General features: G+C 41.5%; 1 protein-coding gene across 2 annotated transcripts in view; it reads right to left on the bottom strand.

The window, feature by feature from the left end:
• Window positions 1–4,202: 4,202 nt before the first annotated feature.
• LOC128691703 (palmitoyl-protein thioesterase ABHD10, mitochondrial) overlaps window positions 4,203–12,622 on the bottom strand; it is a 32,813-nt gene continuing 24,393 nt past the window's right edge. For both annotated transcript variants that reach the window (XM_053780581.2, XM_053780580.2), the window contains exon 6: window positions 4,203–8,457. In XM_053780581.2, coding sequence (XP_053636556.1) covers window positions 8,275–8,457 — 183 coding nt within the window. In that variant the 3' untranslated portion in view covers window positions 4,203–8,274. The remainder of the gene's footprint in view (window positions 8,458–12,622) is intronic.

Raw genomic sequence — 12,622 nt, forward strand, 5'->3', positions numbered from 1 at the left:
CACTGCAACATATACTTTACATTCTCATAAGTTTCTATCATATGTGGTGTATAGCTCACAGGAACTGATGGCTTACTATTGCCATTATGTAGCAAGACACCTTCCAGACACGTTTTTGATAAATTTATGAACAGCCTTCAGTGACTGGGTGCGTAGTCGATGCCAAGTGCTTCCATCAGACCATTAATATTGTTGCAGGCCACTGTATCACCTTCCATTATGAAGAAATCCTTGAACTGCTGCTGATGGTCACGAAATTTTGAAATCTTCACATCTGCTGCTAGGAGATTCCACTGTTCAAGACGTGTTTGGCTAAGAAAATCACCTACCTTTCACTTCAAAATATAAACTTACACAGCACAACCACCTTCTATGACTGCTGGAACAATAATGAAGGGCAGTGAGACTGTGAGTGTGGTAAGAAACACACTGCCAAAAGTCTGTTGGAACCTGTTGTGACACATAGGTGTATATTGAAAAGTAGAGCTAACAAACAATTTTAACCATGATATTCATTGTCAGTGACCTAAAATTAGTTGGAAACTGCTACTCTGATTTTGGAAGCATTTTGGTTGTTGACCAGTGAATCATTACAAGCAATCATTATGTTTTCAAATCTCATAGATGATATAAGGGGACAAGAGCTTGATTCTGTTCTGGGTTGCACCACTGTGGGATGATCTTTTGTAAAAATGGCAGTTGGGTAACGGATATAGTCTCTGCAATTCTCCAGTGCTACAGTATGTGGTAAGATGCTCTCCATCCTGCCATATACTGTAGAAGTGGCACTGGCTCAGTGGTTGGAACAATACACCAGCATTTGACAACTCCCAGTTTAAATCTCCAAAAAAACCTGTGGATTGTTACAAGCATTCATTACATTTTCATAACTTGATGTGTACATAATGTGCCTAGCCATGTGTCCAGGCCTTGTGCTTTGGTACACGTCACCAGACTGAAAGTTGTAACATGCCGATGATAAGTACCTGCAGGCTCTAGATCCAAGGAATTAAATCTATCCTTCCTTTATTTGGATTGAACCAGATTATCTCCCATTACCCTGGTGCTAGGTAATGGAAGGCTGGTAATAAGCTATCAATTACAATACATCACTTCAATAATTGCTAGTTTTAGAATTGCAAAGAAAACTGTGCATAATTTGAGTTTACAAAAATATGGAACCATACTGAATCAACTACAAATATGAATGAAGTTTCATCTTTTTCTTTCTTTCTTTCAATGCACCAGCCACATCCCACCGAGGCGAGGTGGCCCAAAAAGAAAAATGAAAGTTTCTCCTTTTACATTTAGTAGTATATACAGGAGAAAGGGTCACTAGGCCTTTGCTCCTGGCATTATAGTCCCCTATTACGACACTCATGGTGTGGCATGCAAAGAGTATGTAACCTTTATTCGGCACATGTACACACCCTCATTTACAGGCTATCTCCCCCAACCAGCGAACCAGGTGACTAAGAGTTGACGATGGGGCCCCGTCGTTCAACTAGTGACCAGGTTCTAGCCAATAAGAAGATGGTTTTGGCAATCGCAGAGGTTATGTGGGTACCGCTCTCCTGTCTGCCTTTGTCATTCCCATTCTAGAGCTGGTTGAAGCACGGTCTGCTATCTTGTGGCTTCTATTTCTGCTTTGCTTACCGTGGAGTGCACTATACTTACCACTGTACATAGTGTACATATTGCTGTTCTAAATTGGTGAAGGATAATATAAGTCTAAACTTTTTCTACTGTGTTTATTTGCTCCCATTACACCCGGGGTAACAGGCCATTTGGAAACCTGGGTTGTAATATGGGTAGCCTGTCCGAGAGTTGAGCTGGACTTAGAGAAACGGTTGAGCTTAGGGTGAAGCTCGTAGCAGGAACATTGTGCAGCTTGCTGTCTGGCATTGCTTTACAAATTTTGCGTGTCAGTTGTTACTGGCCTGTTCGGTGTGGAGAATTTTGCAGTCAGCTTTGCTTGTATGCGTATTCTGCAATCGTACTGTGCATAGCTAAGCGTGTTCTGCAAATTAACGTGTTACGTTGGGGTATTCTGCAATCGTACTGTGCATAGCGAATAACTTATGCCACCTAGACGAGTCAGACGTCTGGTGTCGGCATATACTTTGCATAACCTACCTAAATTGTCCCTACAGCGTTGTTGGCAAATTGCTCGTTCCATTGGCATTACATACAAACGCACTCTCACAGCTGCGCAACTGCGTTCACTGATTGCTGACAAACTTATAGAAGAAGAGATGGCACATCAGACTCCTCCCTCTACGGGAGCTAGGGCAAAAACTACTATGTTCTCGCAGGAGGAAGATGATACACCTACGGAGCAAAATGGTCAGTATAGTGCAGCTGGGTTGTCTCAAGGTGAATCAGCGTCGTTGGCACTTGAGCTGGCAAAAATCAATCTTGAGCAAACTAGGGAACAGAGAGCATTCGCAAGGGAAGAATTTGATAGGGAAAGAGAAAGGAGGCAGTTTTCGCATTCTGTAAATGATTTTAGTTTACAAAAAGCAGTACAGTTTGTTCCCCGCTTCAATGAGGCCGAACCAGAGCAATTTTTCGAAAGCTTCGAAAATCAGGCTCGAGCCTTGAGGTGGCCGGAACAGCATTGGGCATCGTTGGTTCATACAGCATTATCGGGTAAGGCACAGGAATTTACGTCAGTATTAAATGACGCTGAATTTTCTGATTATCAAGTAGTGAAGACCACAGTGTTGGGAGCATATACATGTATCCCAGCCAAATACCGCAAAAATTTTAAGCAGGGCAGACGACAGCTTGGTCAATCCCTAGTGGACTTTGTGAGACAGCAAACCAAAGCTTTTACCAGCTGGTATAAAGCAAGTGGTGTCTCTACCTTTGAGGAGCTGGTGCAGCTTATTCTGATTGATAACCTGCTGGAGTCTGTGGGACCAGAGGTTCGAGTCTTTCTGCAGGATCGTGACTTAACCACTGCATTGGAGGCAGCCAGGTTGGCTGATACCTTCGAAACTAACCGCTCCTTGTCCGAGCGGTCCCGTCTCTCTTTTCAACAGCCTGGCATCAGCAGAGATCGTCAACCTTGGAGAATGAAGTGCCAGCCGGAGGGAGAACGTCTACGTCAGCCAACTAAGTCACCTGGTGAGCCACGCTTCTCAACATATGGTCCACCTGCGGAGAGGCAAACTACTCGTGGTGCATCTCGACAACAGTATCCAGAGAGACACCAGCCAGAACGACACCATTTGCAACGTCAACAGGGAGTAAAGGGCAAGCCTGTCGTCTGCTTCAGGTGCAATAAAGTAGGTCACATCAGTCCCAACTGCCCCCATAAACCCCAACCCATTGGGAAAATCTCTGATATCCCTAGTAACATGTCCCCTAGAGAAGTAGAAAAAGGTATGGCCCCTTATTATTGCAAAAGTCTTATTTCCCTTCAGGAAAACTCAGAAACAACTAAGGTAAAGACCTTTAGAGATACTGGAGCATATTGCTCACTTGTAAGAGAGGGAATATTACCCCTTTCAGAGAATACTTCTTTGAATTCCTCTGTTTTATTGGAAGCATTTGGAGGAGCTATATATTCTGTTCCTTTGCATAAAATTTATGTACAGTGCAAATATTACACTGGGAACTTGACTGTAGGTGTCTCAAAAGGATTCCCCATGAAAGATGCAGTGTTATTACTGGGTAATAACATTACTACTGTTAGTTCGTGTCCTGAACCTATAATGATTAATTCTTCTCCGGTGTTGGCCATAACTCGGGCAACATCCCAAGGGTTGTCTGGAGAGAATGTTGACCTATCCTTGGACGACTCCGATCTCGGAATAGCCACGTTGTTTTACGAGGCACACCGGCCGGAGCCTCGTAAATCAAGTGAACAGACCCCGATCAAGCCTTCCTATTCCCAGGTTGCAGGATTGCCAGATGTCTCTGTTTCCATGCCCGAGGGACTGTCCTTCCGGGAGGAACAACGAAAGGACCCTTCTTTAAAATTCGCTTTTGAGGCAGCCATGGGTAAATCCTCTTTGGGTCATCCGGTCAAGTATGATGTTAAAAACGATTATTTGATCTGCACTGAGACTGGTAAGGAGATAGAGGGCCGGCAATTGTTTAACAGGTTAGTGGTTCCAACAAAGTATAGACCTCAAATATTAAATATAGCTCATAATACGTCATTAGGAGGTCACTTAGGAATTACAAAAACCTTTTATAGAATCACAAAAGAATTTTATTGGCCAAAATTAAAGAAAGATGTGAAGAATCATATTAGGTGTTGCCAAGAATGTCAGCAAGTTGGAAAACCTGGACATTCCATTAAACCTGCACCTCTCCAACCTATACCTGCTGATGGAGAACCTTTTGCAGATTTAATTATAGATTGTGTAGGTCCACTACCTAGGTCAAAATCTGGAAATCAGTATTTATTTACGATTATGGATAAAGTAACCAGATACCCTGAAGCAATTCCCATGTGTAGTATTAATACTAAAGCTATTCTCAAAGCTTTAACAAAATTCATTTCTTGTTTTGGCATTCCTAAAACTATTCAAAGTGATCAAGGTACTAACTTCACTGCCAAAGCATTTAGGGAAGTATTAACTAGGTTAGGGATAATCCACAACTTATCCACTGCCTATCATCCTCAGTCCCAAGGCGCCTTGGAAAGATTCCACCAGACATTAAAAACAATGATGAGAAGTTTTTGCATGCACTTCCCTACAAACTGGGATGAATCACTACCTTTGTTGCTGTTCTCAGTACGAGAAACGGTGCAAGAGTCTACAGGGTATAGTCCTTTTGAGCTGATCTTTGGGCACAATGTACGAGGTCCTCTTCGGGTGCTCAAAGAAGGATGGATGGGAGAAGACGTTAGTTCAACACTCTACAATCTGTCTTCAAGGTTGCAGGTGGCACGTCAGTTAGCCAAGGCTAACCTAAAGACAGCTCAAAGCAAGATGAAACAGAGGTATGACAGAATTGCACAATTCCGCTCCTTCCATCCAGGAGACAAGGTGTTGGTGCAGGAACCTATACCTGGCCACACCTTGAAAGCTAGATTTACGGGACCTATGCAGATTGTAAGTAGATTATCTGATGTAAATTATGTGGTAGCTCCCATTGATAAGACCTCAAAAACTAAAACTTACCACATTAATCAGTTAAAGTACTTCCATACACCAGATAAAGTCCCAGTAATGACTCTGTCCTCTACCTCTGAGGACAACTCTGACTCTTTGCACTCTATCTCTGAAATTAATATTAAACTTTCAAATTCTGTCCTCCTCAAGGATCCTAGCCCTTTAATGGAGAGATTATCTGAAACACAAGCAACAAATTTAACTGAGCTTCTACAGTCATATCCTAATATTTTTTCGGATGTGCCGAAAAAATGTACGTTAGGTTACCATGATGTAGATGTGGGAAACTCTAAACCAATTAAACTCTCCCCCTACAGAGCTAATCCTGAAAAGCAAAGGCTACTTCAGCAGGAAGTAGAATTTTTGTTAAAGCATGGTTTAGTGGAGGAGTCGTCTAGTCCATGGGCTTCACCGTGCATCCTTGTGAAGAAGGCTGATGGAGGGTTTCGTATGTGTACAGACTACCGTAAGGTGAACGAGGTCACAATTACAGATGCTTACCCTCTTCCTCATCTGGATGACGTAATTGACTTTGTGGGTAAGGCTACTTTTGTGTCCAAATTAGATCTCCTTAAAGGCTACTATCAGGTACCTTTGACAGATAAGGCGAAGGAAATCTCTGCCTTCGTAATTCCAGGAGGACATTATCAATACACAGTTACACCCTTCGGAATGAAAAATTCCCCCTCTTCATTCCAGAAACTTATCCATCAGGCTATTAAAGGACTTGAAGGCACGGCAGCGTACCTAGATGATATTGTTGTGGTGTCTGATACTTGGGATCAACACCTACTTAGACTTAAGGCTCTGTTTGAGACCTTTAAGAGTTCCCATTTAACAGTTAATTTATCTAAATCTTCCTTTGGCCAGGCCACTGTCACTTTTCTAGGCCATGAAGTAGGTAGTGGTAAAGTTGCACCTAAACTTGCTAAAGTTCTTTCTATTAAAGATTATCCAGTTCCTCATGATAGGAAATCTCTTCAACGTTTCCTAGGCATGATAGGATTTTACAGAAGATTCTGTAAGAATTTCTCAGATATTGTATCCCCTCTTACCTCTCTTACCAGTCAAAAAGTTCCCTTTAATTGGACCTCAGACTGTAACACTGCTTTTAATAAAGCAAAAAGACTATTGTGTACTGCACCCATTCTCTTGTCTCCAGACTTCTCCAAACCTTTTTCATTACAGGTTGATGCTTGTGAGTCTGGGGTTGGGGCAGTACTATTACAAATCGGGAACAACGAGTTGCAGCCTGTAGCATACTTTTCAGCCAAGTTCCAGCCACATCAGAGGGCTTACTCTACCATTGAAAAAGAAGCCCTCGCGCTGGTACTGGCTTTGGAGCATTTCGATGTTTATGTGGGCCAGACATCGCAGGTGGTCACAGTCTACAGTGATCACAATCCTCTAGTATATCTCCAAGCCATGAAGAACCACAACACAAGGCTTATGCGCTGGACGCTAAGGCTGCAACCATATAATCTGTCCATTAAATATATTACCGGCAAAGAAAATATGTTGGCAGACTCTTTATCTAGAGTATAATATTTTATTTAGGTTAGGATGTTATTTGTGGTAACCCCTTTTCATGCTCTTTTTTTTATCCCCTGGTGTGGGGTTTTTTTTTAGTGAGGGGATGCGGGCTACCGTCCGCCTGTATCTTGGACCTATGCTAGCCTGTCTGACTACTGTCTCACTCTAAGTTTAGGGTTTGGCTTTTGGTCACAAGAAAAGCTGAGCTCTATCTAAGAGTTGGATGGTGGAGAGGAAAGGCGGTCCCATTATTTTGTGCCATGGCGGCACGGTTACCACTGGGAGGTGGCAGCCTAATCCTGAGCCTTCTCGGGGTGGGGGTGTGGCATGCAAAGAGTACGTAACCTTTATTCGGCGCATGTACACACCCTCATTTACAGGCTATAAAAAGACACCAGTAACCCTACAATCATGTAAAACAACTAAAGGTTTCTATTTCACACTCACTTGGCAGGACAGAAGTACCTCCCTCAGTGGTGGTTGTTGTCATTTAGAAAGAATGGAGCAAAATAGGATGACTTGAAGGGTGTATAAATCTGTAGTGGAGGGAAGGTAGGGTAGGGGTCATCCTAGGAAAGGATGGATGGAAGGGGTAAAAGCAGGTTTAGTGTGCAAGGGGCTTGGATATTCAGATACGTGTGACATGTTAGATAGGAGTGGAGGCAAATGGTTTTTGGGACCTAATGAGCTGTTGGAGTGTGAGCAAGGTAACATTTTGTGAAGGGATTCAAGGAAACTAGTTAGCTGGATTTGAGTCCTGGAGATGGGAAGTACAGTGCCTGCTGTCTAAAGGAGGGGTGGGAATATTTGCTCTTTGGAGGGGCATCTGAACTGTCATATCTACATGCCCTCAAGCAGTGATAGCATGAAGGATGGTGACAGTGTATCTTTTTCAGGTCACCCTACCTTAATGGGAGACATCCAGTGTTATAAAATTATGTAGTATATTTCTTTAAAAAAATTATTATTATTTTTTTAACTTAATGGCTATCTCCCATCAAGCCAGGTGACCCAAAGAAGAAAATACATTCACTCAACTGCTGTCTTTCCATAAGCATAGTGACACAATCATATGACCCATCCAACTGGAACTTCCTTACCCCTCATTCAGAGTGCAGGCATTGCCCTCTCCCCCCCTTCCTTTTTTTAACCCTTAAACTGTCCAAACGTAGAACTATGTTCTCTCGCGTAGCGCTCCAAACATAGATCTACGTTTTTTTTAACATGCTTTCTTATGGAGAAAATCAAGGTCGGAGCGTTACGAGCAAAAACGTAGAACTACGTTTGGACAGTTGAAGGATTAAATACCATAGAGATAGTGGGCTATAGAATTCTTCCTCTGTAAGCCATGCGTGTTGTAAAAGGCAATTAAAATGCTGATACCATGGGGCTAGTAACCCCTTCTGCGTTAAATTATTAAAAAGTCGATAAAATGTTATAATTATTATTTTACTAACTGTATTCACCTGTAACTGCAGCTGTTCCAACTCAGCTCATTATATTTAAATTAAATTATTATTAGTTTATGTTTTTTTTATATCCTGCATTTAAATACATCTTGTGTTTGAAAACTTAATTTACACTATCTTTATATATTTTAAAACTCTCAAGAATGGCTTTCCTTTTTGTTAACATAGGATGCTAAGTTGAGTATAGTATCAAACATAACCTCTAAGCTAGCAGCATCACTGAGTGTATGGCCAGCATGCTTGAGGTAATTCAACTGTACATCGGTGATCTGCAGAGCTTTAAGAAGCTGAAGGGATTCCATGTGTGGAACATCTTTATCCTGCAAAGAAACAAAATTTTCCTTAGTAAATGTGGATAAGTAAGATGTTTACTGGTAACTGTTTATCTCTAAGGAGTTTGGAGAATAGTAAGGGTATTAGGTGGAATGCAATATTAAAAAGTTTTGTATAGTAATCATGAAAATTCCGTGTGTCACTAAAATATTCAACAATATCCACTAAAACTGAAATTATTGCTAATTATTCATACTACTTCCCTTCAGTTCCTGATAGGAATTATAGGTTTATGTCCAAAATAATAAAAAAAATATATAAATTAATTTCTAAGTAAAATATAAAAACTAATTTTTATGTAAATGAGACACATGGGCAACATTATGTAGTTTTATGAGAATATATCTAACTCAGTCCTAGGTAGTAGGTTGGTAGACAGCAACCGCCCAGGGAGGTACTACCGTCCTGCCAAGTGAGTGTAAAACGAAAGCCTGTAATTGTTTACATGATGGTAGGATTGCTGGTGTCCTTTTTTCTGTCTCATGAACATGCAAGATTTCAGGTATGTCTTGCTACTACAGTACTATTTACACTTAGGTCACACTACACATGCATGTACAAGCATATATATACACACCCCTCTGGGTTTTCTTCTACAGTGGACCCCCGGTCTGCGATATTAATCCGTTCCTGAGAGCTCATCGTAAACCAAAATTATCAAAAAGCGAATCAACTTTCCCCATAAGAATAATGAAAATCAAATTAATCCGTGCAAAACACCCAAAAGTATGAAAAAAAAATTTTACCACATGAAATATTAAGTTTAATGCACACAAACTGAAGAAGACATGCACAGTAAGTAGTACTCTACTAACAACAGAATACATGACACTTACCTTTAATGAAGATCTGGTGATGATTGATCGGATGGGAGGAGGGGAGAGTGTCAAACTTATTGTTTAGAAGGGGAATCCCCTTCCATTAGGACTTGAGGTAGCAAGTCCTTTTCCGGGGTTACTTCCCTTCTTCTTTTAATGCCACTAGGACCAGCTTGAGAGTCACTGGACTTCTGTCGCACAACATATCTGTCCATAGAGGCCTGTACCTCTTGTTCCTTTATGACTTTCCTAAAGTGGTTCACAACATTGTCATTATACAGGTTGCCAACACGGCTTGCAGCAGCTGTGTCAGGGTGATTTTCGTCAAAAAAGGTTTGCACTTCAAGCCACTTTGCACACATTTCCTTAATCTTTGAAGTAGGCAACTTCTTTAATTTCTCTATCCCCTCCTCCGAAGCAGTTTCCTCAGGTCTGACCTCTTGCTGTTGAAGATGATCTAGCAGCTCATCAGTGGTTAGTTCGTCATTGTCCTCCTCCACCAACTCTTCCACATCCTCCCCACTAACCTCCAACCCCAAGGACTTCCCCAATGCCACAATGGATTCCTCAACTGGCATAGGATTCCCAGGGTTAGCCTCAAACCCTTCAAAATCCCTTTTGTCTACACATTCTGGCCACAGTTTTTTCCAAGCAGAGTTCAAGGTCCTCTTAGTCACTCCCTCCCAAGCCTTACCTATAAGGTTTACACAATTGAGAATATTAAAGTGATCCTTCCAAAACTCTTTTAGAGTCAATCGAGTGTCTGTGGTCACTTCAAAGCACTTTTGAAACACAGCTTTTGTGTACAGTTTCTTGAAGTTGGAAATGACCTGCTGGTCCATGGGCTGCAAGAGAGGAGAGGAGTGGTATTAGGAGGCAAAAACTTGACCTTAATGAAGCTCATGTGCCCAGAAAGTCGCTCTGCCAAGTCTGTAGGATGACCAGGGGCATTGTCTAATACCAGGAGGCACTTAACGTCTAATTTCTTTTCAATTGGTAATTTTTCACATTGGGGGCAAATGCATGGTGTAACCAGTCATAAAAAAAGTCCCTAGTGACCCATGCCTTACTGTTTGCCCTCCACAGCACACACAAATTATCCTTGAGGACATTGTTTTGCCTGAATGCTCTGGGAGTTTCTGAGTGATACACCAATAAAGGCTTCACTTTGCAATCACCACTAGCATTGGCACACATCAGAAGAGTAAGCCTGTCTTTCATAGGCTTATGTCCTGGGAGTGCCTTTTCCTCCTGAGTAATGTAGGTCCTGCTTGGCAATTTCTTCCAAAACAGGCCTGTTTCGTCGCAATTAAACACTTGTTCAGGTTTCAAGTCTTCACTGTCTATGTAATCCTTGAATTCCTTCACATATTTTTCAGCTGCTTTTTGGTCTGAACTGGCAGCCTCACCATGCCTAATCACACTATGTATGGCACTAAGATTCTTAAATCTTTCAAACCAACCTTTGCTGGCCTTAAATTCACTCGCATCACCACTAGTTGCAGGCAATTTCTTTACCAAATCGTCATGCAACTGCCTAGCCTTTTCACAAATGATTGCTTGAGAGATGCTATCTCCTGCTATCTGTTTTTCATTTATCCACACCAATAACAGTCTCTCAACATCTTCTAACACTTGCGGTCACTGTTTCGTAATCACAGTTGCACCTTTTGCAACAACAGCTTCCTTGATTGCCGTTTTCCTGGTCACTATAGCAGTGATGGTTGATTGGGGTTTTGTATACAACCTGGCCAGCTCCGACACACGCACTCCACTTTCGTACTTTACAATTATCTCTTTCTTCATTTCAATAGTCATTAGCACCCTTTTTCTCGAAGGGTTGGCACTAGAAGCTTTCTTGGGGCCCATGGTGACTTATTTTGCAGAAACAAGCACCAAAAACACTGATAATATGGAATGTACTGAACGTATCCTTAGATGCGAGCACACTGGCTGGCTTGTAAATACTGGCACACAAGGGGCAGTTCAGGCCACACGTGGACACGTCTCAGACGAATCGCGTATGGCGGGTTTTTTAACGGGAACCGAGGCAAAATTTTTGCGTTAAAATGTATCGAATACCGGATTTATCGGATACCGATGCCATCGCAGACCAGGGGTCCACTGTATTTTCTTTCTAGTTCTTATTCTTGTTTATTTCCTCTTATCTCCATGGGGAAGTGGAACAGAATTCTTCCTCCGTAAACCATGCGTGTTGTAAGAGGCGACTAAAATGCCGGGAGTAAGGGGCTAGTAACCTCTTCTCCTGTATATATTACTAAATGTAAAAGGAGAAACTTTCGTTTTTCCTTTTGGGCCACCCCGCCTCGGTGGGATACGGCCAGTGTGTTGAAAGAAAGATATCTAACTCAGTTCTGAGTTAAACATATTATCAAGAAGCGTAACTTTCACAATACCAGAACACTGGTTCCTTGTAATGGTAAATATGTGATTTAATTAAAAACAAGTAGGAAAATATCCAAAAGATTAGAACAATCCAAGACTGAATGACAGCTATCAGTTCATTCAACAGTTGATTGGCAGCAAACAGTAACTGAGATTTCCATTTCAACTACAGGTCAAGTATTACAATGAGTCAATGGTCACAAGCCAACTAAAAAAAAAATCATTCTTAGAGAAACAACAAGCTTAACTGTATAGTCTACAAGACTGCATCTGGAGGACAGATGACTTCTCATCAAATGATTGGTAATTCTTCTTTCAATGTACCAGCCGTATCCCACTGAGGTGGGGTGGCCCAAAAGAAAAAAAACTTTTTAAATTTAGTAATATATACAGGAGAAGGGGTTACTAGCCTCTTACAACACGCATGGCTTACGGAGGAAGAATTCTGTTCTACTTCCCCATGGAGGTAAGAGGAAATAAACAAGAACAAGAACTAGAAAGAAAATAGAAGAAAACCCAGAGGGGTGTGTGTGTGTATATATATGCTTGTACATGTATGTGTAGAGTAGAAGTAGCAAGACATACCTGAAATCTTGCATGTTTATGAGACAGACAAAAGACACCAGCAATCCTACCATCATGTAAAACAATTACAGGTTTTCGTTGTACACTCACTTGGCAGGACGGTAGTACCTCCTTGGGCAGTTGCTGTTTACCAACCTACTACCTAGAATGATTGGTAATGTTGTCATTAAATTTAAAGGATGTCTGATAAATGAAAGGACACAAGTGTACTTAGGACATACTTTTTGGATGTCCTTCATCCATATTGTTCTTCATCCATATTGTTGGCACTGTTATATCTTCTACCTTCAGTTATTTAGCGAGATGCACCAAAAAAATATGACAAATATACAGTACTTATTCT

Source organism: Cherax quadricarinatus, chromosome 26 (genome assembly GCF_038502225.1).
Source record: "Cherax quadricarinatus isolate ZL_2023a chromosome 26, ASM3850222v1, whole genome shotgun sequence".
NCBI classification, from domain to species: Eukaryota; Metazoa; Arthropoda; class Malacostraca; order Decapoda; family Parastacidae; genus Cherax; species Cherax quadricarinatus.